Source organism: Mustela nigripes, chromosome 14 (genome assembly GCF_022355385.1).
Source record: "Mustela nigripes isolate SB6536 chromosome 14, MUSNIG.SB6536, whole genome shotgun sequence".
Taxonomy (NCBI): domain Eukaryota; kingdom Metazoa; phylum Chordata; class Mammalia; order Carnivora; family Mustelidae; genus Mustela; species Mustela nigripes.
Genome location: NC_081570.1, coordinates 47666880 through 47694428, shown reverse-complemented (window position 1 = coordinate 47694428; position 27549 = coordinate 47666880). Strand labels below are relative to the sequence as shown.

General features: G+C 41.0%; 1 protein-coding gene across 1 annotated transcript in view; it reads right to left on the bottom strand.

Moving 5' to 3' along the window:
• LOC132002057 (uncharacterized) overlaps positions 1-27549 on the bottom strand; it is a 120086-nt gene that overhangs the window by 59096 nt on the left and 33441 nt on the right. The window contains exon 4 of the mRNA XM_059377087.1: positions 2288-2355. Coding sequence (XP_059233070.1) covers positions 2288-2355 — 68 coding nt within the window. The remainder of the gene's footprint in view (positions 1-2287; positions 2356-27549) is intronic.

Here is a 27549-nt window from a genome sequence, read left to right as displayed (position 1 = left end):
AACACTTAAGAGCATTTACTCGTATTTTTCTGTCACTTACATGCAACATAGTTCCTGGCACATGGTAAATATTGAGAATTTCCGTGAACTTAGTTACAAAAATTTTTGAATTTACACAAAATTGTGGTTTTGAGTTGTTGCCTATCCCTGGCTCTGTAATGAAGCTCATAACATCAGGTGTTGAGGTGAGGAATGAAAGGAAATGAGACTTGATTTAGTATCTATTGTGGACCAGGCATTCTTATTGTCTGTATTGTTTTCAGAGTAAGTATGAAACCCACCCTCACGAGCTTGTAACTTTATTATGGAGATGTACTATACTCATAAATGCTTTAAGGATTGGTATACATTTTGTTAACAGTCCCTCTGTCACTTTCAATGACACCTCCTGGGTTTGACGCATAAGGCACCCATAGTTCTAAGAATCTTCTCCAATCTAAGAAGCTTGGAGATAATTGAGGCCTGAGTGTATGGTAACTCTTCCTGCCCGCTTTCAACAGAGACCTGGGAGCCTGATGCAAGGTGGCCCAATCAGATTCTCTCCAAAAGAAATATGAAATTTGGAATGGATTGCTGAAGAGATTGGAGTTGTTGGGGGTGAGTCACATGTGTGGCAGTCCTCCAGGGTGAAAGGCCGTACAAAATTCTGAGATACCAGAACTGCCTTGGGTTCTCCTATCTTGGTAGTTCAGCATTTCCTTTGATTCTCTGAGACACCCCCAGCATCCTTCCAATAAATTTCCCCTTTGCTTTAGCTAGACAAAGTGCATTTCAGATGCTTACGGGTTTAAAAATAAAAAAAATAACCAATATAGTCTGAATGCCAAAAGAATTTCCTGTTTGGTCTCTGAATTGGTTAAGATTTGCATCAGCTGCAAATGACAGAAAACCCATAATAGTGGCTTTAAAAGGACACAAGATTATTTCTCTCTCAAGTGAATGTGGGCAACCAGAACTAGCTGCTTGATCTACAGGAATCCAGATTCCCTCTATTATTAATCTCAGGATGCTCCTTCTGTCTCAAGGATCAAGATGGCTGCTCAAATTCTAATCATTATGTTACCAATCCAGCCTATAGGAAGGAGGAAGACATGTCTCTCCCTTTTAAAGTATTCCCCAAAGCTCAACACACTATCTCTGCTCTGATTCCATTGACCAAAATGTAGTTACATCACTCTCATATGCCAGCTCTCTTCCATTTGCCTGTCTAGACCCACTGCCTACTCCTCTTCATTTTCTCTCTGCCTGAAGAGGCTGGCCTGTGTAGACCATATCAATGGGAGAGTATAAACTCTGGCTTTTATGGTTCTAGCTCAAACAACAGAGGCTCTGGCAGGACATTAGAAAAAGAGAAGAGTGAGGTCAGAGTATTTATTTCTCTTGGTCCCTTCCTTCCAGTTTGCATTGGGCTGGCCCTGTCCTTCAGATGAGGGTGACTGCCCCTTACAAAATGATTGAATCTACTTGACCCTCTCTTTTTCTAGGTTTTGGTAGCTATTTCCTTCCTTCATTCCATTATGTCCTAAGGGAGGCAATAGCCTAGATGCTATGAACTCTGGATTACTGCACAACAACTTAAAATTGCTCCACAGCCTATCTTAGTAAATAGCCCCTTTGTAAATAAATCCTCCTTGGCTTACCCCATTGAGTGTGTCATCTATTTTCTTTTGGGACTTTGACATACCTACATAACTACAAGGTTTTTATTATAGGCCAGTTACCTGAAAATTGACTGTATTACCAAAAGAGGAGAGGAGAACCCATACTATGGGACAACTGGCAATCTTTACCATGGACCCATCAGTCTTTCTCGATCAGTTCTTATATACAATTTTTATGAGTTCTTGATCAGTTCTTATATACAATTTTTAGGAGTTGAACCTTCTATCCCCTACTCCTAATATCCATAAAGCAAGGTGATCGCCATCCTTTTTATCTTATACAAAGTTAAATAAGGCTGTAAAAACTACAGATATCTATATATCTATATATATATGGGAGAGTTATAACTATTAATAACTTTCAAGGAAGGGTAGTAAAATCAACACATGTTTAGTGAATGTATAGATGAAATTATGAAACTATGTTTTCAGTTTTTCAACTGCAATATTGGTGTGTTGGGCCGTAGGATGTCCTAAGTCTTTTCCAGTACTGATCTCTATGTATTATTTTGTTGGCTGTGTATCACAGTTTCCCATGAGTTATAGAAAGAAATGTGGCAGAACTGTCAAGTTGGAGGCACAAGGTCCAAGGAACACATAGGAGAGAGACAGATCCAAGAATATACCTGACTTGGTAATCCAGGCACAATCAGGAGAGCAGACAGGAGTATTGGCTTCATGCAGATTCTGACTGCTGAAAGAGACAAGAGACAGAAGGCAAGCTTAGCAGACAGAAAGTAATCTCAAACACCTAGAGGAAGTACATAGGTCCAGGCAACCAGAAGGCTGGAATCACATATATGGCAAGATAATAGTCAACCTGGAAACCTAGACAGAAACCAAAAAAATCTGCTACCCCTTAAGAGAAAACTTGAGTCACCAAGTCAACCCCCCAGGTGCTATCTATGGCTCCTTCTTCTTTATCCCCATATCTAACTGGTCTTCAGACTTAGTTGATAATGCCTTCTAAATATCTCTTGTTCATGTACTCATCTCAGTTCCCATTTCCAATAAAAGTTCAGGCATAAATTATCTTTGGCTTGCATTAGTTTATTATCTTCCTAGTGGATCATTATTTCACCCATTCAACCCCATTTCCCAAACTGCCCCATGACATCTTTCTAAAATACAAACAGATTATGTTAGTCACCTGGATAAACAATTCAGTAGTTCCCTAGTTCTCCTAGAATAAAATTAAAATGTTTAACAAGGCCTTGTATTACTCAGCTCCATATCTCTTTTTAGCCTCATCTTACCCCACTCCTCTTCTTCCCACTTGACACTTCAGCCACTCTGAAATACTTATAATTTCCCAAAGAAATTAAATAGGCTTTTGCATGTGTATGCTTTACTCCCAAACCCTCCCACTTCCTTCCTCTGATGCATTCTTACTCATCCATCAGGACTCTACTCATAAGCTATTATCTCCTACAGACAGTCCATCTTGACACCCCCACCTTCACTCAGGTTGAAATAGGTACTTCTCTGTGTTCTCATAAGCTTATCTCTACTGTATCACTTATCATAGTATATTGTTATTTCCATGTTAGTTACCTCTCTCTCTCTGATCTCTGAGATTCTTAAAGGCAAGAGTTATATCTCATTTAACATGGTACCTCAGTGTCTAGCACAGAGAAGACAAGATGTTTATAAAATAAAAGAATGAACAGGATTAATAGTATGCAGAGTGGGATTAAGGGCACTACCACCTTCCTTGTCTTAGATACCACACTTCAATCAATGCAGACTAGGATCCCTTTCACATTTTAGATATTACTCTTAATACATGCTGTTTTGTTTTGTTGTGGTATGAATATTCCTGCTTCTAGTCTTGAGGTTTATTCTTTTCTCTCATGTACAAATAAATCACAATAGCTGAACTTCCATTTCAAGCCATGATGGAGTGACAGGGTTCAGACATATTCTCCCATCATAAACAATAAGGAAACTGGGAAAAAATATATAAAACTGTTTGCCATTGGACAACAGATGGTATGTTATTGTGGTTCTCAAGAAAAGGGAAGTAATGAGATAAACACTTGGCCTTTGCATAGAATCACATTCTGAATCTTATTGCAGGAAGTGAATCCTAAGCAGAGTACAACAATCTCACTACATTGAGGAGACAGAAATCAGAGATCTGGGAGGTTGAGGTTACTCCAAATTGTGGAGCAGAGCTTCAGAGAAGAGCAACATAAGAAAATACTTCAGAGCTTTTGCTGAATATTAGGTCATGTATGCTTAGGGCAAAACTCCAAGAGACCAGGCAATGGATGACTGGGGGACTGTAGACTGAGAAATACACAGAGATTACAGAATTAAGAGACTCCATCCTCCATGAGTGGAAGGTCCTAGCAGATCCCCTGGGACATTCAATAGCCACAGAAGTGTCATATATTAGTAGTGGGTTTAACTATCCCTGGAGTAAAATCTTCTCTATACTTGCCCTACAAAGTCTTTAAAAGAAGTCTGGAAAAAATTAAGCTAATCAGCAAGTAATTTATCTGCCTGTCGGAACAAAGCTCAGCACTCTTTACAGGATAACAACAAAATCCAGACACTCAACGTAAAACACAATCCTCAGTATAAAAAAAAAAAAAAAAAAAAAATGCTAGGCATGCCAAGAAGTAGGCAAATAAGTGGGACCAATCCTTGGGGGGAAAATCAGTCCCAGAAATAATAGAGATGTTAGAATAGCAAATTAGGACTTTAAGCAGCTATTAAGTTATATAACTACAGTTATATAACTTATATAACATAAAACTATAGTTATAACTATATTAAGTTATGTTCAAAGGTAAACATGAATGTAGTGAGGAGAGAAATGGAAAGATATTTAAATAAAGGCAAAATGAAACTTCTAGATATTTAAAAAATATAATATATGCTAATAAAACTCCTCTGGAAAGATGAAGCATTTAATACATATTACAGAAGGAAATATTAGTGATCTTGAAGTCATAGCAATAGAAGTTCTCCAAAGTGAATCATATAGAAGACAGTGATTGAAAAACAATGGCCTGTGGGACAATTTGAAATGGTCTGACATAGAATTCCAGAAGGAGAGGCTGGGGCAAGGAGAAATAGAAACATACTCAAAAATATAATGGCTAAACATTTCCAGACTTGAAAAATATAAGCTCAATGAACCTCAATGAGGATAACAAAGAAAACTCCACCAGGGCACATTATAACAAATTTTTAAAAATAAGTGATGCATGTGTGCAATGAAAGTATTTTATTGTATGTTAGTAATATTCCATAAACCCTGAACTTCCAGCAATCTTCCCAAGGGTTCCAAAGAGAGGATAATTCAAATTTCTGGAGATGGCCCTATGAACCCCTGCTTCTTTGTTCTGTGAATTCCTCCTCCACTGAAATTCCCACTCCCTTCTTGCTCTCTCATTTTTGCTCCTCATGGGCTTTTCCAGTTCTCTCTGGTATGTACCACAGGAAAATCCCACCATGTTTCTCTCTCCTTCATCTCTCAGTGCACCATCAGCAAAGAACTTGTATAGAGTGTTTTAAGTGATGAAGTAGGGAAGTCACGTTCCAAGAGTGCAAACAATTAAAGCTAAATGTCAAACAGCATGTCGGTGGTATACATCATCCACTCCTTGAAGGCAGTGACTCACTGTCTTGTCACTCTTGGCTATAGTCTGCTTCCATGCGGCCGGCCACGTTCCTATCTCTCTATAATTCAAACACCAAGACTCTGACAAGGACTGACAATGGGAAAACCCTCAAGTCCCATTAAGTTATGAAATAGAAACATGTAAATCTCATCCTTTTTTTGACCTTGCTCATCGAGTTGAGCCCTGGAATCTGTATGTGCAGAGCCCCAAAAGCCAATTAAAGTAATTTCTCAAGCAAAAGAGAATTTCTTTAAGAAAAAAAAAAAAAGAAGAAGAAGAAGAAGAAGAAAAAAGAGTGTTTCTGGATTAGTATTTTCACCTGGGATGATTATAAAAAATGCAAAAAACTGTGTTCACACCAGCACCACTGAACAAGAATGCCTTGGCCTGGAGCCCAAGAATTTGCATTTCAACTACGATCCCACCTCAACAAATTGCCCTGCCTTGATTTTTTTTTTTTTAGGCAGTTTAAAATAGAAAAAAAATTCATTATTTTGTGATTAATAAACCCTCCCGATATACTCTATAAATTGCCCTTTCAGTCACGGGACTCTTACCCTTGATTTCAGTAGTTGATGTTTAAATTTTATGTACAGGATTGGTTTCTTCCTATTCTCCCTCTCCATAGCCCTCCTTTGGACCACCAGCCTACCAGTAATGCAGTAGGGGTGGAATCAAAAAAATGTTGTTGTGTTCTAGGCCTTCCTTTGAGCTCCAAATTATATTTAATGCTGGTAGCCTGGGAAACATCTCAAAAGTCCATAGCATGAAGTCTGTCATTTCTGAAAGCACAATGTCACCCCAGTTATCACTGTTCTTACCCCCAGATTTTTGTGGGCTGCTTGAGCCCCCAGGATGTTTTATGGCAAACTCTGAAAATACAAGTTAGCTTTTTAGGATCTTTTTTTTTCCTTTTCTTTTCAAAGATTTTTATTTATTTATTTGACAGACGGAGATCAAAAGTAGGCAGAGAAGCAGGCAGAGAGAGAGAGAGAGGAGAAATCAGACTCCCTGCTGAGCAGAGAGCCTGATGTGGGGCTTGATCCCAGGACCCTGAGATCATGACCTGAGCTGAAGGCAGAGGCCTCAACCCACCGAGCCACCCAGATGCCCCGGCTTTTAGGATCTTTAGACTAGCAGGATCTGATTGAAGTTGTTAGATCAGGATTTGAAAAATGGTCTGAGCATGGGTTTGTCTAGAGCCAAAGAAGTGCTTAAGGGAAAACCTTGAAATAGCAAATGACAGAACTTTCCCTGAAGTTCACAGATGTTCTCTACAAATTCTAGAAGAATGCCAAGAACTGAATTTCGTTTGGGGGGCTTCCTATCAGCAAGCACATGATGCTCAAGAATCAACACTAAACATGTGGTTTGATGTAAATAAAGTTCTCAAAGTCCCTCTGTCATTCTGACCATTGATTAAAGCACGATTCTCCCACTCCCAGACCCTGCCGAATTGCTTTGAGTCCTTCCAGGGTTCTGAATGTAGGGACTGATGATGTACAGATGCATTAAACTTGTCTGCAGCCACAGGTCTCTCAGGGGCATGTTGGTCTTTTGCTCATGAAAATTATGGTGTTTCTCATGGTCCAGAGATCACTGCATTTGCAAACTTCTCATTTTTAAAATATAAATGCTATATCTGTCCTTTCCTATTGCAAGTTTTCGATCTCACTGAATATATTTAAGGTGCTAGTTTTTACTAACCATAAGGATGTTCCCTTACAACTCCACGGATCATAACAGCAAGCTAACATTTATTTAGTGCTTCTCTGTTAATGTCACCTTATGTGTCTGTTACGGCCTTCAATCCTCCATATAATCTTATGAAAAATGTTCTATGTTCACCCTCATTTTGCAAACGAGGGTAGTGAGGCAAAGTTCTCACAGCTTTAGGGTGAGGGTTGGGAGGTACAACTTCAGAGCACTCATGCCTAACTATGAAGTTACACTCATTCAACAAATATTTGCTGAGTGTCTACTACGTGCTGGGCACCATGATAGGCCCTGAGGTTACCACAGTGAACAAAAAAGAGATGGGGATTCCTACCTGATGGATCTCCCATTTTATTTCACATCTATTATGTGAATTTGTGACAATTTACCTAACTGATCTCTATTGTGGAATGTTTAAACTTTTTTAAAAAAAGATTTATTTATTTGAGAGAGAGAGAGAGAGAGAGACAGTGTTTCGGGGGGTGGGGGAGCGGCGGTGCAGAGAGGGAGGAAGAGAGAGAATCCCAAGCAAACTCCCTCCTGAGCATGGAGCCCAGGGCAGGGCTCAATCCTAGGACCCTGAGAGCATGACCTGAGCCAAAAGCAAGAGTTGGAGGCTTAACCGACTAAACCACCCAGGTAGCCCTAAACTGTTTTTGATTCAATGCTCTTAAAAAAAAAAAAAAAAATCACACCATGAGGGACAACACCCTGATTTACAAATCTGTATCCAAGTGTCTGTAATTTCATTAGGAGAGTTTCCCAGAGTAGGAATTATGAAGCTCAAGGGTATGAATACTCTTTCAAGCTCTTCACACATATTGCCAATAGCTCTCAGAAAGGGTGTAGGAAGTTACAGCCCCTCCGCGTGTGGCAGTTTCTGAGAATGTCCATTTCACTACAACCTTGCCAACATCGAATATTCTTCTTCTTCTTCCTTTTCAGGCCTATTTGACAGGCATCCTGTTCATAGCTCTGCAACAATAAATACCACACTGACTTCATTTTATTTAGAGAAAAATGGATGTCACAGGCTCAAAATAGTTGAAGAATAACAATTCGTTTCAAAAACACCTCCCATGCCCTCATAATCAAGTGGAAAAATTCCCTACCTCCCTCTTGGTGCATGTAGGTGTCTCTGTCAAGCTCAGCCACTGTTTTGGAGTAACGCAAAAAGTGCTTATTGACCTGTGAGCCTCTCTGTGGAGCAGCTCATGTATGTCCCCACACCTTGGTGCTAGGGGGTCTATGAGCAGTTGGCTCCTTTGTGACTTCGTGACATCCCCATCCCCAAAGGGATACGAAACTGCACTGAACGACATTCGATCTGGCCCTTTGTAGAGCCTTCCTAGAACTACATCTCTTCATTAGACGTGGCTTCTCCCTTTTTGGGATTTCCAGAGCACATTGGATAAACTTTGCTATGCTACTTAACATATCCAGTCATGCTCCGTGTGTACTTTAGCTGTCTGACTAGAAAGATGAAGTGATCCACACCTGTTGCATAGATCCACTGCGAGAATTCAATGAAACAACGCACATGGTATCTTGGTGTGTGCCTGCCACAGAATTACCCCCTACGAATACTTGTGGAATGAAGGAACGAATAGTCAATGCGCAGTAAATCTTGGACGCTAACTGGTGCAAGGTATAAGCAACCTTCATCAGAAGCACCTGTGAAAATGCCGGACCCAAGTTGCCTCCTTCAGAGAGTGCTGTTCAGGAAGTCTGGGGTGGAGGTCTGGGAATCCCGGTGACTCTGAGACAGGTGGCCTGGAGATGGCACGTAACTTTGAGAATCCTGGTGACATGTGAGCTCTGTGGTGGCAAGGATAATAGGACCGTCATCTTTACATGGCCCTGTGTCTATTGGCTCTAGCCCCCAGTGTGCAGTAAGTGCTCAAGGACAGTAACCTGAATGCCAGCCTCATTGTGTAGAGGAGACGTTATTTCCAGACCTATACGTATGAAAGCAAACAGACAACCAATGATTTTAAAATGTGCATGGAGCCTTGGAACTTCCCCAGATGCAACCTCAAAAACATAGCCACTATTGTCCCGGATTTGAATTTCCCCAAGTTTCATGTTTTCTCATGCCCTCCACAGCAGCACCCTATTTTGAGCTCTTGACTATGCGCCGGACACTTTATTTGATTTAATCCTCAGGATCTCTCCAAGAGGTAGGAAACTGAGGCTCAGAGTTTGTGCCCTGTCTGAAGTCTCATAGCAAGTGCCGGGCTTCAGACTAGGCGTGAGGGATTGCCAAGCCTGAGCATGTTCCCTATAGCTCCCTCCTGAGATGAACAAAAGGAATTGGGGAGCTTGGCCTGCTGGGGCAGGTGAGGCGCAGAACTCACTGTCAGTGTGTGTGTGTGTGTGTGTGTGTGTGTGTGTGTGTGCATGCATAGTGCCAGCAAATTCCTGAGTATAGGCAATTGCATCAAACAGAGGCGATTTTTCCCTTGTAAGTAGATATTATAAATATAGCATATTAAGCAACCCTGACTTCATTCCCAGCCAATCAGCCCCTGCCAGTTGCATGCTACATATATACAGCATGACTCAAAGGACCCTCAGGCAGTGGGTGGGTTAAAAATCAATCAGACAATAATAATTTTCATAAGTGCGAACTCCCTGGCTTCCCGATTGGCTGTTCAGTTACTCCTGAGTCATGAATTTCCTTTTTAGGGTAATATTTACCATAGAGCATGGCTGGTTATAGGGACTATGTAATATCCACTGTCTGATGGGGAACTTGTTATTAAAACATTACCTAATGATAGATTTCCCTGATAAATATTCCTGAGGATTAAACAATATTGGTTGGGGAGAGACTCGGGAGGGTTGCAGGGAACGAAAGATGAGTAAGGATAAGCTATGGTTTGGAAATACATTAAAAGGGGTTTAGGGGTGCCTGGGTGGCTCAGTTCGTTGGGCCTCTGCCTTCAGCTTAGGTCATGGTCCGGGAGTCCTGGGATTGGGCCTGGCGTCAGGCTCCCTGATCCTCAGGGGGCTGCTTCGCCCTCTCTCTCTGCTGCTCCTAACTGCTGTGATCTCTCTCTGTCTCTGTCAAGTAAATAAATAAAATCTTTAAAAAAAAAAAGGTGTGTGTTTGGAGCTGGGTGTCAAAATAATCCTAACATAATAATCAGAATAAAGAGGAGAGAAAAAGAGAGACAGGGACAAAGAGAATAGGAGGCAGAGTCTGTGAGGATGAACACGGAATGGGTAATAACCACAATCCTAAGCACCTTTTATTGCACTGTTAGTATATGCAGGCGTTGGGCTGATCATGAAAATCCTGGATTAGTCTCATGAAAATCCTGGGGGTCAGTCCTACTACCATCCCCATTCCTCAGATTCCAGCCAGTACAGTGAAAAGGCTGAAAACCAAGAACGTAACGAGAGAGTGTTGAGTTTACATCTCAGCTTCCTATTTGCTAGCTGTGAAACCTACATTTTTTTTTTTTTTTCTGCCTCAGGCTTCTCATCTATGAAAGGGAGGTAATGGTAATGTTGCCTCCCTTAAAGGGTTGTTTAGGGAAACTAACCTCGTTAACAAACAAGACCTTTGCAAACTCAATTCAGCTGCTGAAGAATCTGAGGTCAGAAGTTAAGTTACTCGCTAAGGTCACAGAACTATGACATGGCAGAACTGGGATTTGAATCTAGATCTGTCCGATTCCAGCCCCCATGTGCTCTCAAACTTTATATTTTGGTGGGTGGGAGCAGTAATGGTGGGCACTAAACAGTACATTTTCTGAGGCACAGGATGTCGACCATTTGAGTCAAACCACCTCAGCTTTATGGATGATTCTATAAGTATAGAATATAATCTCAAAGCCACCCTAGGGAAACCCTAGAGGAAATCATCTCATCCAAAGATTGCAAACTGTCAGGTTAGAGACCTCTCTCTCTCTCTCTCTCTTTTAACTATCTGAGACACCCAGGAACCCTCTCTCTCTCTCTTTCAAAAGAGAGAGAGGGTTCCTGGGTGTCTCAGATAGTTAAGCATCTACCTTCAGCTCAGGTCATGATCTCCAAGTCCTGCGATCAAGCCCAGCATTGGGCTCCCACCTCACTGGGGAGTCTGATTTTCCCTCTGCCTCTCTTGCTGCTTGTGCTCTGTCTCTCTCTCCCTTAAATGAATAAATAAAATCTTAAAAAGAGAGAGAGAGAGCACAAGCAAGGAGGAACAGTGGGAGAAGGAGAGAGAGAATCTTAAGCAGGTGCCATGCTCAGTGTAGAGCCTGATGTGGGGCTTGATCTCATAACCCTGAAATCACAACCTGAGCCAAAATCAAGAGTCAGATGCTTAATGAACTGAGGCACCCAGGCATACCAGGGACTTGTCATTTTCTACAGATATGTTGTGTTTGGCTGCCTAGTGTTGGTTGGTGCAGAGCTGTGAAAATTTTTGAAAAAGTTACCAAAACTAAAAATTAGACTTAACAAGAAAACCTAGATTTGTATTTTCTCTGAAAAAGCTGGAGGGTCTGGGCCCATATCCCTAAATGAAATAGTGACTACACTCAGCTGCCCGAGTATATTCTCACCACTCCCTTTTACCTCTTGCATCTTGCCCATGTCACTCAATTGTGTCTTCATGACAGCCCAGTGTGGGATACCAGAACCCATGCTCTCGAACCTCCTTTCCTCAGACTTGATACTTAGCTCAGTGAATTTTTCCAGAGGGGTGATTTCTTTTTTATTTTTTCCCACAGGATGGCTCACTCTTCTGAAACCCTTCATTTCTTCAAATCTCTCTCATAGAATGGGACTCTGAGAACTGAGCTCCCTGAGCTGACCAGCACAGAGTACTGGGAGACAGTTTACTCTCTTGAGATCTTCTTCTTCTTCTTCTTCTTTTTTTTAAAATTCATTTGAGAGAGAGAGAGAATGGGCAAAGGTACAGTACACTTGGGGAACAGGGACCAACTCTTCTGAAATGGAAGCTGTGTGAGAGGGTGAGGTGTGACCTGGGTATAAAGGCAGGAATAGTAGTGTAGGTAATGTCAAGCTAAGGAGCCTTTATCTAATTAAAAAAGGAAGCCTTGGAATATTTTGAGCAAGGGAGTGATATTGATGTCTTGGACAACAGTGTGTAGGATGGATGGAGGTCAGGGAAGGAGGGACTTTAGACAGATGCCAGGGAGAAAGTTGGCCCAACCCTTCCCTTCCTGTGAGATGTGATGAGCATGTGAACCAGAACAGAGGCCATGGGGACACAGAGTTCCCTCTACCTTGGACATCAGAAGGACCTCAGCCCGGCTGCCAATGAGACACATTCTTGTCCGTAACATCATCACTTATTTGCTGTTCTCCTCCACCTTCCTCTTGCCTTTTCACCTTCTCCTTCTCTCTTCTTCCCTCTTTTCTCCTTTATTCCTTCTTCTATAATTACCTACCTCTCAATAGTCCTTTCAGATTTATTTTCACAGCCATTTCCTCGCTGGGATGTTTTTGAATTTTGACTTTTTTTTTTCAACTCTGTAAGAATCAGGACTGGATTCTTCCAGAGTAACAAAAACTCCAAAATAACAGTGAAGGTTCTTTCTCTCCCCTGTAGATAGGCAGTACAGTCCTCATGCAGAGTTCCCACTCTCGTGCTCTCCTCCTGCACTGCCATGCCCAGCCCATGGCTCCCACCTCAAGTCCAGATGGCGCTCAAGCTTTCCCCATTAGCTCTGTCTCTCAGGCAGGAGAATAGCAGAAGAGGACACTATCTGGAATTTGCATGCTCCAGTTCTGCATACTTTGAATTAGCAGACCTCATCCCATTACTACACTGCAGGGTCAGAGAGACCGGAAAAGGAGAACTCCATTCTGGGCTCCTATTTGCTAGAGTTGAGACCAGTTGTGTGGCAGAGAGAGAGATACACCCTGTGGGCTGGTCCTGGGGCACCCTGCATAAGGAGTCAATGGCATCTCAGGTGAAGCCATCCCCCAGCAAACATTGTCTCACCTGGCAGAGTGAGGTGCTTTAAGGCTGTGGAGAAATACCAAGACGGGTATATAGTCCACAGATGCTTCCACGCACATACCATAAAATCTCGGAACTGGAAGGGACAGTAGGTGCCATCCATCAGTCCATTCCAGTTCAGTCTGTCTAGAGAAATCATCTGCAGCTTCGGCTTGCCCGTGTCCAGAGTTGGGGGTCCCATCTGAAGCAGCTTCCTACATAAGTCACAATGCGGACTTCTTACCCTGAATAATACCTGCCTCCCAGCATCTTCTACCCAACAGCCCTGGTTAGGCTAGGGAACAGGTCTTGCTTATTCCTCACTCTAAAAAAATAACTCATTTGCTATGTGAAGGCAGCTCTCACGTCTGTCTGTCCATCTGTTTGTCCTCTGCTTTCCCAACCAGTCCCCCCCTTTCTAGAGGGGGTGTGCCATATGGCTAAGCTGACATGCTTTGGAGTCATCAGGGCTGACTCTTCTACCAGCTTACTTGATCTTGAGCAAATGACTTACCTTTTCTGAGCCTTTATTTCTCCATGTGTAAAAGGAGGCTGATGTTAGCCAGCTCATGAGGTTATTACTGTGAGGACTAAATGAGCTAATGAATGCAAAGCACAGAGCTCAACACCAAATACAGCAGTCTATAGTCATTACTAGCATCTTCATAATTAATAATAATAAAACATCTCTGGCTCCTCTTCCCTCTTGAGGTATTAGATAACAGAGGAGAAGAAACCTTGATCACTTTGGGGGTAAATTAGCATGAAAGTACCACGCAGGATTGTGACAATTTTTTTTTGCTCTCTTTACACATTTCACTGTGTCACTGCTGCTGTCCATAGAAAATCGCCTCCTGGGGTCTATGGTTTGCTCTCTCTGTTTGGAAACTGCCTCCTGGGAAGCTCCATCTGTTATAGCGGGCATGGGCACTCCTTGGGCTAATTTGTTGGTGTTGTTAGCAGAAACAGTCAGAACACAAGTACACAAACATGGTGAAGTACTCGAAGTCTGTCTGCCTTGTAGAGAGAAAAGGAGTCTGGAAGCCTGGGTCCTGATTTCTACCTTGACACTAGCTAGCTGGGTGACTGAGGATAAGTCAAAGGGCCCCTCCACGCCTCTGAATTTTGACAGCCTGTTCAGCGGCAACATCCTGTGACCAGAGAAAGCATTACCATGGCTTGTGTACCCCTGGAGTCTCTCTCCCCACCTAGGGCTAGTCCAGGTGGGACCATCATCTGGGCGGAGGCTGGGTACATGCCCAGGCAGCCCGGCTTGGTCTGTGAGCCAGGCAGAGTCCGCCTGTTACCAGGGTGTGATTGTTCTTGTGATTTGGCAACACCTAGCAAACGTGTCCCATCAGGGCTGAACTAAAAATAGCTCCTGTGCTGTTGGGGCCCAGGAAAATTAGCGACCTCGCACACACAGGGTTGGCTAACCAGGCAGAACCAAGTGGCCACCACGGTCTTAGGGGCACAACGGCCAAAGAGAGAAGGATTGGCTAATTTTCACACGAGCATCCTCTTTCCCCACCTTGCTCCCGCACCCACCCACACCAGGGCCAGAGCCTTACTCTCCCTTTCCGCCCACGCCTCTGTTTCTAGAAACACTGACTTTTGCAGAGGTGCTGAATATCACCACAGTGTCCTGGAAAGGGCTGGGGTTCAGGCATCAGTGGACTTCGGTTCAAATCCTGGCTCTGCTATTTTCTAGCTGTTTGAACAGGAGCATGTGATCCTCCTGAGCCTCAGTTGTTCCAGCAGCAGAATGGGGTCCATTGTACCTACGGCTAAGGACTGTTATAAATACTAAAGGCAGCATGGGACCAAAGCAATGATTCAAGAGCTTCATCATGCATCTGAATCACCTGGGTCGGGGGAATCTTGTGAAAACTGAGATGGCTGAGTCCTGCCCCCAGGTTGCTGATTCAGTGGGTCTGGATGGTACTTATTTTCTTCCTAACAAGTTGCCAGGTGATGCTGATGCTGCAGGGCCAGAAATCACCCCTGGGTTAAGGGTGAAAGTGTGTGAATTCTGGGGTTAGATCACTAGATTCAACCCCTGGTCCTGTCATCTCTAGCAGAGTGATTGTGGGCACGTTTCTAAACCTTATCTGGTAAATGGGAGATTAACCATTCCTATTGTATAGTGTTGATCTGAGGATTAAGTGAGTTAATTCATATAAAGCACTTAACACAGGGTCTGGCAAACTGCAAGCCTGAGTAAACATTAACGTTTACTAGTGTCTCAGAGTCTGCAGAGACTATGAGTTCAGTACAAGTTCTTTTTTTCTCTCTCTCTGTGGTTATTGTTGGCTTTGCTGGAATCTCTGTCTCCACTCTGCCCCTCCCAGGGTCTTTGCATTCTGAGCCTTGCCTAGTTGGGAGGGCTTATGCTGGGAGGGTTTGGGGCACCAAGGAGCACAGATTGAATGTCAAAGATTAGAGATCAAAGAAGAGCCTGAAGCCTTCAGGCTGAATGGGGCTTACCCAAGAGATTTCAGTCAAGAGGGGCAAAACTGGAAGTAGACCCAGGTTTCCTGACTTCTCAGCCAGAACACTTTCCATAGCACCCTGATGCATCCCCAGAGGCAGCCTGGCTATCCCCAAGCGTGCTTAGGGAACAACCAGCTCCCCGCCCTACGTCTGCACTGTTGCTGGGCACGTGGGTTGTTTCTCCTGTAACTGTTTAGGATTGAAGAAGACACAGTTGTAAACATCTAACATCTGAGTATAAATGACTATTTTCTTTGGGCTTTTTTTTCCCTGGACTAATGTCCTCAGAGGGGAATTGTTGCATTAAAAAGTACAGACAGTGTTATAGCTAGAAGAAAGCTAGACATAGCAACTCTTCTAGGGGAAAGAGCTTCTCATTTCCCAGAAAGCATAAAATGGCTGGGGATTTTACTATCTGAAGCAAACTAGGGAGGTCAAGGAGGGCCCAGAGCTGAACCTTCAAATCAGCGGTGGGAGACAGCCATGGCTGAGAGAAGGGAGATTGAAACTAGGAAGGGGACACCTGGCAATCACTGATAATTTCCTCCCCAAATGGTGTTGAGACTACTGCTTCACAGATATTAATGTGCATAGGAATTCCCTGAGGATCTTGTTCATATGTGGAATCTGATCCAGTAGGGTTTGTTGGGGCCCAAGAGTCTGCATTTCTTTTCTTAAGATCTTAAGATCTTTATTATTGATGGATGGATCGATCAATTGATTGATTGAATACATGAGAGGGGGAGGAGTAGAGGGAGAGAGAATCCCAAGCAGACTCCACACTGAGTTCAGAGCCAACTTGGGGCTCTATCTCATGAACCTGAGATCATGACCTGAGCTAAAATCAAGAGTCAGATGCTTAACTGACTGTGACACCCAGGTGCCCCAAGTCTGTATCTCTAATAAGGTCCAGGTGATGCAGACTCTGCTGATCCATGGACCAAATTCTGAAGTAACAAGAATTTAGCTGAGGTTATCCTGCCTTTGTTCACGCTATTCCTCTGTCTAAACCACCATTCCTACTATTTTTCAGACCAAGCTCCAAACACATCCCTGGACTGAGTTCATAGGTCAAGCTAAGTGCTCCTTGTATCTAGGACTATTGCAGCATTGATCATGCTGCACTAAACTGTCCACCCCTTCCTGAGGGCATGGACCAGAATTATTCATCACTATATTCCCAGCATCTAGCACAACAGTGCCAATCATGGTTTGGGTCTAATTATTATGATTGGGTAAGTGAATGGGTAAGTGGGTAGGTAAGTGAATGGATGGATGGATGGATGGATGGATTAATAAATGGCTGTGAGGAGAGGGAAATAGGAAAAGCATGGTGAACAATCAGATTTGGACTCAAGATTATTATTTTCTAACTAGACCATTTACTGAAAGTCCAGAGTCACTGACCCTCCTCTGATCCTTGCCAACTTTTTGCCCCCAGAATGTTGACCCTGAACCAAGAATGAACTCAGATAAATGAATAAGATCCAGAAAGCTCAGAGGTGCCTCACAGGGTAGCTCTAATAAGTACCAGAAAACAAAAAGCAGGTGTTGGCAATCTTTATTCTGCCCAAAGAGTTGTTTACACAAGTTTCCAAAGCAATCCCCTTCATCGCTTTTACATGCCTATTACATGGTTCTCTACAGAGAAAGGTCTGGAGCTGGTTAGCTCAGTGGATTAGAGAGTAAGTCTCTGAAAGCCAAGGGCACTGGGAGCCTTTTCCCTTTCTCTGCTCAAGGCCACAGGCTGACTGCCCAGTCCTGGCCAGAGGCACTGTGGTCCTGCTTGGTCCCAGTGATTAAGAGTGGTCAGTGTGAATCCATCCATTCACTCAAAATGGTAGGTGGTGCCATGCAGAAGAATGAACTTGAGTTTTGATATTAGACAGTCCTAGGAATGAAACAAGGATTCTTTATTCACTCACTAACTATATAATCTTCAAAAAAAATTTTTTTTAAAGATTTTATTTATTTTTTTGACAGACAGAAATCACAAGTAGGCAGAGAGGCAAGGAGAGAGAGAAGAGGAAGCAGGCTCCTGCCGGGCAGAGAGCCCCATGTGGGGCTCGATCCCAGGACCCTGGGATCATGACCTGAGCCAAAGGCAGAGGCTTTAACCCACTAAGCCACCCAGGCACCCCCTTCAAAATATTTTTATTTGAAGTAATTTTAAACTTACAGAAAAGTGGCAAAAAAGCACAGGAAACTCCTGTATATCCTTTGCCTGTATTTACCAATTTTTAATATTCTTCTACATTTGCTATTTCATCCTCTCCCTTCTAATTTTTTGTTTCAGTGCCTCTGATTGAATAACAAATGTTAATCAAAAACAAAAAAAATTACATTCTGAAGCAAAAATGTTCTGAAACAAAAAATTAAAGTAAAAAGTTATTCAAAAGTAACAAAATTAAATACATATAAAAGAAATATAAGTCAACTTTAAAATAGAGTTGTTTGTGAGTTTGTAGCATTTATACTTTCTAGAGTTATTCAAGTTTAAAACTGCACTCAGATATTTGGGATACTCTGTAATGTTATATAATAATGTATAAGTTATGTTTTAGAGCCATTGTGGAGTAGATTATATATCATATCACATATATCACATCTCTTAGTAACTTTAGGGTGGATTAACTAAGAACAAGGACATTTTCTAATATAATCTCAGGTATGATTTCAGAAACTTGAACATTAGTAGAATATTTATATATACAGTCTGTATTCCAATTTCTTCAATTATACCAATAATGGCTTTTTCTTCCCTTCCAGTATGTAATTACTGGGTGTATTTATTTCTCTTTGCATTTTATACAAAATTTTTGTATTTTATACAAAGAGAAATAAATTTTATATTTATATTTTATATATTATTTATATTTATCATATGTTTATATGTTAATAATATAATTATGTTAATATAAATTAATACAATTATAATATTATAATATGTCATATATAATATTTAAATATCATATATTAATATAATTATATTAATAATATAAATATGTTATAATTATATTAATAATATAAATATATTATATTTATATTATATATTTATATTTATAAATTTTATATTTATATTTTATATTTTACTGTTTATTAATTTTTTCACTGTATAGAATATGAACATGTTTCTAAAGTCAAAACTACACAAAAAGTTGTACTCAGAGAAGTGATCTTCCTCCCTCATCCTTCCTGCATTATTTCCTCAACCTCTTATGCATAACTAGTTTTATTGCTTTCTGGTTTATCATTCTTTATTTTTTTTTTTTTCAAAAATAAGCAGGCAGATACATGTATGTTTTCTTATTTCTCCTTTTTTGCACCAAGGGTCATCACCCTATCTATTCATTTTTGCACTTCCCTTTTTTTCCTAGAAGTCACTGCATGGGCATTCATGGAGATGTGCCTAACTTTTTTTTACAAGTGAGTATTTGTGGTAGATTATCATGGCCACAAATTATTTGCTGCTCCTCCTGCAAAAGCTAGAGTCTATTTCCTTTCCGCTTGAATTTGGGATGGCTTTGTGAATTGTTTTGAGCAATACCATGTGGCATAATTGATGTCCTAGAACCTCTAAATACAGACTTTCAAAGAACTATGGGCTTCTGTTTTCTCACACTTAGAAGTAAAGAAGCTTAGGATGGACAGCAAAGGGATGGTAATTCATTAAGGTGGCGAGTGGGTCTGGAGAACAGGAGACTATCTTGCTGTTTCAGCACTAGCTGAGCTCCCAGCCGAATATGGTCAGTTGAGTGGACTCACACTATAGCACAGGGACAGGAAAAACCACCCAACTGAGCCCAGTCTTACTCGCAGAATCAGAAATAATAAATTGTATTTTTAAGTTGCTAGGTTTTGAGTTGGTTGGTTATTGAAACAATAGTATTCTAGGGGGCACCTGGGTGGCTCAGTGGGTTAAGCCGCTGTCTTCGGCTTGGGTCATAATCTCGGTGTCCTGGAATCGAGTCCCGCGTCGGGCTCTCTGCTGGGTGGGGAGTCTGCTTCCCTCTCTCTCTCTCTGCCTGCCTCTCTGCCTACTTGTGATCTTTCTCTGTCAAATAAATAAATAAAATCTTAAAAAAAAAAAACAATAGTACTCTATCATGGGTGTGCCCAGTCTTCTGTGTTGGGGCATTTAGGTAGTCTTTGCAACTACAAATAATTCATCAGTAAATAACCTCATGCATATGTATTTTGTATTATTGGAGGCCTGTCTTTAGGGTAAAATTCTGGAATTGGGATTGCTGGATTACAGAAAAATATCATTATTTTGTTAGAGATCACAAATTTCTCTAAGGAGTATATCATTCTGCACTTTACCTGCAATGTATGCTTGTGATTATTTCCTGAGCTTTTGAATTTTTGTCCATCTGATGTGTGAGAAATGATGTCTTTGTGTAGTGTTTTGTGTAGTGTTATAAATGTGCATTTATATTATTATGTATGTTATCTATTGTCAATAACAATTTATCCCAAAATTTAGAGACTTAAAACAATAAAAAAATATTATCTCACAGTTATTGGTGAGTCAGAGTTTGAGCTGTGGTTTGGCTGGTGCCTTTAGCTCAGGGTCTCTCACAAATCTGTGACCAGGCTGTTAACCGTTGTCAATACCTCAGGGCTCAACTAAGGCATGATCCATTTCCATATACTGGGTCACAAACAGTTCTCAACTGGTACCAATAGATTGGGAAAATTCCCTGCATATTTTCAGACCACAATGCTTTGAAATTTGAATTCAACCCCAGGAGGAAATTTGGGGGAAAGAACTTAAATGCATGGAGGCTAAAGATCATCCTACTATGAATGAATGGGTCAACCAGGAAATTAAAGAATGATTTAAAAAAAAATTATTGAAACAAAGGAAAATGAAAACAATACTGTTCAAAACCTTTGGAATGCAGTAAAGATGGTCATAAGGTTCCTCAAGAAACAAGAAATGTCTCCAATACACAACCTAACCTTACACCTAAGGGAGCTGGAGAAAGAATAGCAAATAAAGCCTAAACCCAGCAGAAAAAGAGAATTAATAAAGATTAGAGCAGAAGTCAATGAAATAGAAACCAAAACAAGAGTAGAACAGATCAACAAAACTAGGAGCTGGTTCCTTGAAATAATTACTAAGATTTGTAAACCCCTAGCCAGACTTATCAGAAAGCAAAGAGAAAGGACCCAAATAAATAAAATCATGAATCAAAGAAGAGTGATCACAACCAACACCAAAGAAATACAATTATAAGAACATATTATGAACAACTATATGCCAACAAATTAGGCAATCTAGAAGAAATTGGATGCATTCCTAGAGATATATAAACTACCATAACTGAAACATGAAGAAATTGGCAACCTGAACATACCCAAAACAAGCAAGGAAATTGAACCAATAATCAAAAATCTCCCAACAAACAAGAGTCCAGGGCCGGATGACTTCCCAGGGGAATTCTACCAAACAGTTAAAGAAGAATTAATACCTACTCTTCTGAAGCTGTTTCAAAAAATAAAAATGGAAGGAAAACTTCTAAACTCTTACTAGGCAGCATTATCTTGATCCAAAAACCGGACAAAGACTCCACCGAAAAGGAAAATTACAGACCAATATCCCTGATGAACAAGGATGCAAAACTTCTCATCAAGATACTAGCCAATAAGGTCCAGTGGTACATTATAAGGATTATTCACCATGACCAACTGGAATTTATTCCTGGGCTGCAAGGGTGGTTCAATATCCACAAATCAATCCATATGATATACTACATTAATAAAATGTATGATCCTCTCAATAGATGCAGACAAAGCATTTGACAAAATACAGCATCCTTTCTTTTTTTTAATTAATTAATTAATTAATTTTATTTATTTCTTTTCAGTGTAACAGAATTCATTGTTTATGCACCCCACCCAGTGCTCCATGCAATACATGCCCTCTGTAATACCCACCAACCTGCTCCCCAAACCTCCCACCCCCAACCCCTTCAAAACCCTCAGGTTGTTTTTCAGAATCCATAGTCTCTCATGGTTCATCTCCCCTTCCAATTTCCTTCAACTCCCTTCTCCTCTCCATCTCCCTATGTCCTCCATGTTATTCCCTATGTTCCACAAGTAAGTGAAACCATACGATAATTGACTCTCTCTGCTTGACTTATTTCACTCAGCATAATCTCTTCAAGTCCCGTCCATGTTGATAACAAAAGTTGGGTATTCATCCTTTCTGATGGAGGCATAATACTCCATTGTGTATATGGACCACATCTTCCTTATCCATTCATCCGTTGAAGGGCATCTTGGTTCTTTCCACAGTTTGGCAACCGTGGCCATTGCTGCTATAAACATTGGGGTACAGATGGCCCTTCTTTTCACTACATCAGTATCTTTGGGGTAAATACCCAGTAGTGCAATTGCAGGGTCATAGAGAAGCTCTATTTTTAATTTCTTAAGGAATCTCCACACTGTTTTCCAAAGTGGTTGCACTAACTTGCATTCCCACCAACAGTGTAAGAGGATTCCCCTTTCTCCACATCCTCTCCAACACATGTTGTTTCCTGTCTTGCTAATTTTGGCCATTCTAACTGGTGTAAGGTGGTATCTCAATGTGGTTTTAATTTGAATTTCCCTGATGGCTAGTGATGACAAACATTTTTTTCATGTGTCTGATAGCCATTTGTATGTTTTCATTGGAGAAATGTCTGCTCATGTCTTCTGCCCATTTTTTGACATGATTATCTTTTCTGTGTGTGTTGAGTTTAAGAAGTTCTTTGTAGATCCTGGATATCAACCTTTTGTCTGTACTGTCATTTGTGAATATCTTCTCACATTCTGTGGGTTGCCTCTTTGTTTAGTTGACTGTTTCCTTTGCTATGCAGAAGCTTTTGAGTTTGATGAAGTCCCAAAAGTTCATTTTCACTTTTGTTTTCTTTGCCTTTGGAGACATATCTTGAAAGAAGTTTACAGCATCCTTTCTTGATAAAAACTCTTCACAGCATAGGGATGGATGGAGTATATCTCAATATCAGAAAAGTCATATAAAAAAGCCCACAGTGAATATCATTCTTGATGGGAAAAACCTGACAGCTTTTCCCTTATGTCCAGGAATGCAGCAGGGATGTCCACTATCACATCACCATTGTTGTTCAACATAGTATTAGAAGTCCTAGCCTCAGCAATCAGAAAACAAAAATAAATAAAAGGTATCCAAATCAGCAAAGAAGTGAAACTCTCACTCTTTGCAGATGGCATGATAGCCTGTGTGGAACACCAAAAAGACTCTACCCCAAAAATGCTTGAACTCATACAAGAATTCAGCAAAGTGGCAGGATATAAAATCAATGCACAGAAGTCAGTTGCATTTCTATAGGGTAACAATAAGACAGAACAAAGGAGATTAAGGAGGCGATCCCATCTACAACTGTGCCAAAACTATTAGATATCTAGGAAGAAACCTAACCAAAGAGGTAAGGGATCTGTGCTCAGAAAACTATGGAACACTCACGGAAAAAATTGAGGAAGACACAAAGAAATGGAAAAGCATTCCATGCTCATGGACTGGAAGAACAGATATTGTTAAAATGTCTGTGCTACTGAGAGCAATCTACACATTCAAAGCAATTCCTATCAAGATAACAACAGCTTTTTTCAGAGCTGGAACAAATAATCCTAAAATTTGTATAGAATCAGAAAAGACCCTGAATAGCCAAAGGAATGTTGAAAACAAAAACTAAAGCTGGAAGCAACACAATTCTAGACTTCAATCTGTATTACAAAGTTATAATCATCAAGACAGCATGGTACTGGCACAAAAATAGACACATAGATCAATGGAACAGAATAGAGAACTCAGAAATGGACCCTCAACTCTATGGTCAACTAATCTCTGACAAAGCAGGAAAGAATGTCCAATGGAAAAAAGATAATCTCTTCAACAGATGGTGTCAGGAAAATTGGACAGCCATATGCAGAAGAATGAAGCTGGACCATTTTCTTATGCCACACACAAAAATAGACTCAAAATTGATGAAAGACCTAAATGTGAGATAGGAATCCATCAAAATCCCAGAGAAGAACACAGGCAGCAATCTCCGTGACCTTAGGAGACAAACCATAGGAGAATTTTTTTTTTTTAAAGATTTTATTTATTTATTTGACACAGAGAGAGAGATCACAAGCAGGCAGAAAGGGTGGGGTGGTGGTGGTGGTGGTGGTGGAGCAGGATCCCTGCTGAGCAGAGAGCCCAACGTGGGGCTCAATCCCAGGACACTTGGACCATGACCCAAGCCAAAGGCACACTTGGACCATGACCCAAGCCAAAGGCAGAGGCTTTAACCCACTGAGCCACCCAGGCACCCCCCCCCATAGGAGACTCTTAATCATAGGAAACACACTGAGGGTTGCTGTGGGGCACGGGAAGAGGGTAACTGGGTGGCACATTGTTACTATGTCAAATGTACCTCAGTAAAGCTGAAAAAAAGATACTTAAAAAATTCAAGTAGTCAAACTTAACAGTTTATCCTTTTATCACATCTTGATTTTAAGTCATAGAAAATCTTCCTGTATACCTAACCTATAGGGAATTTATCCATATTTTCTCCTTGTTCTTGTATAGTTTCATTATTTTGCATTTAGATCTTTGATACATTTGGAATTTGCTGTTGTATATAATGTGAGGAATAGATCTAATTTTATTTTTTTTCCATCTGTCTTACTAGTTGTTCCAACATCATCTATTAAAAAGTCCATTTTTGTCCTCAGAATTCAAGTTAATTCTGAACTCCGTAGATGATTTGGCCTATTTCTAGACTTCCTAATCTATTCTATTGGTTTGTCTATTCATATCATAGTACTAGACTATTTTAGTTACAGTGGCTTGGCAGATGTTTTATATTTGGTAGGACTCTTAGCTCTTACCTTTCACTGTTTTCCTAGCTATTTTTTAAAAGATTTTATTTGTTTTCTTGACATAGAAAGAGATCATAAGCAGGCAGAGAGGCAGGCAGAGATGAGCGGAAGCAGGCAGGCTCTCTGCTCAGCAGAGAGCGGGGCTCGATCCTGGGACCCTGAGATCATCACCCAAGCCAAAGTCAGAGGCTTAACCCACTGGGCCACTCAGGTACCCCTTTCCTAGCTATTTTTGCATGCTTCTTGTTCAAGAAGAATTTTAGTATCTGCTTATTTAGCTGCCCCCCAAAACAATTTGTTGATATTTTTTTATTGGAATTACCATAGGTTAATAGATTAACCAAGAGTGGACTGACTCTCTGGTGATGATAAGATATCTAAACCAAGAAGAAGAGCTGTTTTTCCATTTGTTCAAGTCTACTTGTATGTCTTTCAAGTGTGTCTTAGAGTTTTCTTCACATAATTTCTGAACATTTCTTGTTCAAGAAATTGAGTAATCTTAAACCAGTTACTTCCTTCTTCTGAATCTCCTGTTTCTCGTCCAGAGAAAAGTGGGATTATATGATCTTTCTTGAAGAGTGTGAAAAGTAAATGAGGTGAATTGTAAAGTAAGTGCTGTGTTGATCCCAGTTCCTTACTCCTTCACTGAAGCTTATGGTTGTTCTTGAGGAGGGGCCTGAGGGACATAATCTGTCACATATCTCTAGTAAGGGCATCATCTATCTCGGTCAATAAGTCAATCAATATTGTGGAGCTCACCATGTACAAGGGACAGCAAAAGTTGCTGGAGATATAGTGGTAAGAACATCAAACATGATTCCTGCTCTCATAGAGCTTCTGGTTCACGAACATTTCCCATTAATCCTACGAGATTTTATAAAACTGTAAGCCCAATTAGCAAGCCAGGCCCTACCAATCAATAGATTCTAAAATTGCATAGCATAGGGACGTGGAGTCTTTAAATACTTCTAGAATCCACATCCCAGTTTGGATCATTGTGCAAGCAGGGATTATCTAAAACAAGGGAGTATCAGAGCTAAAAGGAGTGCGTGGAGGAGGGAAGAGGGACAGTGGGTCATGATCTGACCAGGTTCACACAATTAATGAGTGACTGAGCCGGGACTGGAAACGGGTATCCAGGCTCCCAGGCTGGGATACTTTCCAACATGCACCCACAGTCATTCTACTTGCCATCTACATCTCTTGTCACTGCCACATACGTTATCAGGGTTTCAGCTACCCATGTGGGTCGTCCAGGGAACATTGGCCAGAAATGAACAGCACATTTCTAGGAAAGACCTGATAACACTGGAGTCACTACATCAGGAGGTAGCAGCTCAACCCACAAAGAAGGAAAGTAAACAAAACTATACCAATACATAGAATGGGAATGTGGCTCAAATGAAACAAAATTAGAATCACTCTAGCTAATACCATAGCACTGTTTGAAATCAAACAGATACAATAACTTACTGCCTGTGTGACCTTTACCTGGCTGTTGAGCTCTGTGGAAGAGACTACTCATTTCTCAGTTTGGTTTTCCCCTTCCTCTATGGTGATAGAAGCCCCAGTTCTTAGCTGAACCAATGACTGTGTGAAAGGCAGACTATTTTTCCTCGGTTTTCATTGTAGCTGGGTGTGGTCATATGACTAAACTCTCCCTAGTGGGATGCCAGGAGAAATGTTAAATCCAACCTCCAGGAAACATCCTTAAAGGCCAGAAATATGACTTCCACTTTTTACCTGCCCTTGGTAGGAATTTAGTGGTAGAAACTTGAGCTGGAGGAAGTACGAGGCACCAAAAGGCAGCCTTGGGAATGAAGGCCATGTTCAATGAAGCACAGAGAGAAGGAGTCTGGGCCACTACAGACTTCACCTTTCCTAGGTAGCTTGCCGATGTTCTGATGTAGGATTTTTTTCTGCTGTTTTTAAATCACTGCTAGCCTAGGGACTAAGATAGCTCATGTAGTGATGGAGAGGCATGATGGAAAATCCAATATGAACGCTGTTTTATTTATTTATTTATTTATTTATTTATTTATTTATTTATTTAAAGAGAGAGAGAAAGCACGAATAAGCATGAGCAGGGGGAGGGGCAGAGGGAGAGGGGAAATGCAGACTCTCCACTGAGCAGGGACCCTATGCGGAGCTCAATCTCAGGACTCCAAGATCCGGACCTGAGGCAAAGTCAGATGCTTAACTGACTGAGCCATCCAGGTGTCCCACAATAGGAGCTCTTTACTCTAATTGGTAGCCATTGCTTTTTTCTTCCTGGCTTCTACTTTTGCTACGTTTGTGATTACATCAAGTTTTCTTAGGAATGATCTGATCCCCATCCCGTAGCCTTAGTGGAACTGTGAATTAAGCTGCATCATCTTTCCCTGAGCCGGGCCAGCTGGACTTGGAATTTGAATGGAATTTTCTTGGACAGTGTAACCCAAGAGTAAAAGAAGTAGATATGTCCTAGAGGTGGGTGGCAAGGAAAGCTCTTCTTTACTGAAGAATATCAGTTAAGAAGTATAGTAGAAAAGCTAAATAGAAAAAGTCACCATAAAACTGGGTTCAAGCCAGAAGCATCAATGGTTGCTTATCAACTACACAGGTTTCACAATGGAGGAATCTGGAGAACACCCGAGCTAGATGATCAAAGAGAGCATCACCAAGAGCAGCGCATGTTGTGGCCCCTGACATGAAGCCCTGAGGGGCATTCAACATCACCTATGGAGTATTCAGAACGAAACAGACTAACCTGGATCTCATTAAGTAGAAATAGTCAGAAAAATCTAATGTGAGGAATATTCTGTACAACAACTGGCCTACAACCTTTAAATATTTCATTGGTGACAAAGACTATAAAACCAAAAACCAAAAAACAAAAACAAATTATCTAGAAGAAAAGACACACTAAAAAAAGGTAACAAGGGACACCTGGGTGGCTCAGTGGGTTAAGCCTCTGCCTTTATCTTAGGTCATGATCTCGGGGTCCTGGGATCGAGCCCCACATTGGGCTCTCTGTTCAGCAGGGAGCCTGCTTCCCTCTCTCTCTCTGACTGCTTCTCTGCCTATTTGTATCTCTGGCTGTCAAATAAATAAGCAAAGTCTTTAAAAAAAAAAAATTTAAAGTGGCACAGCCTATCGTTTTTTTTTTTTTTTTTAAAGATTTTATTTACTCATTTGACAGAGATCA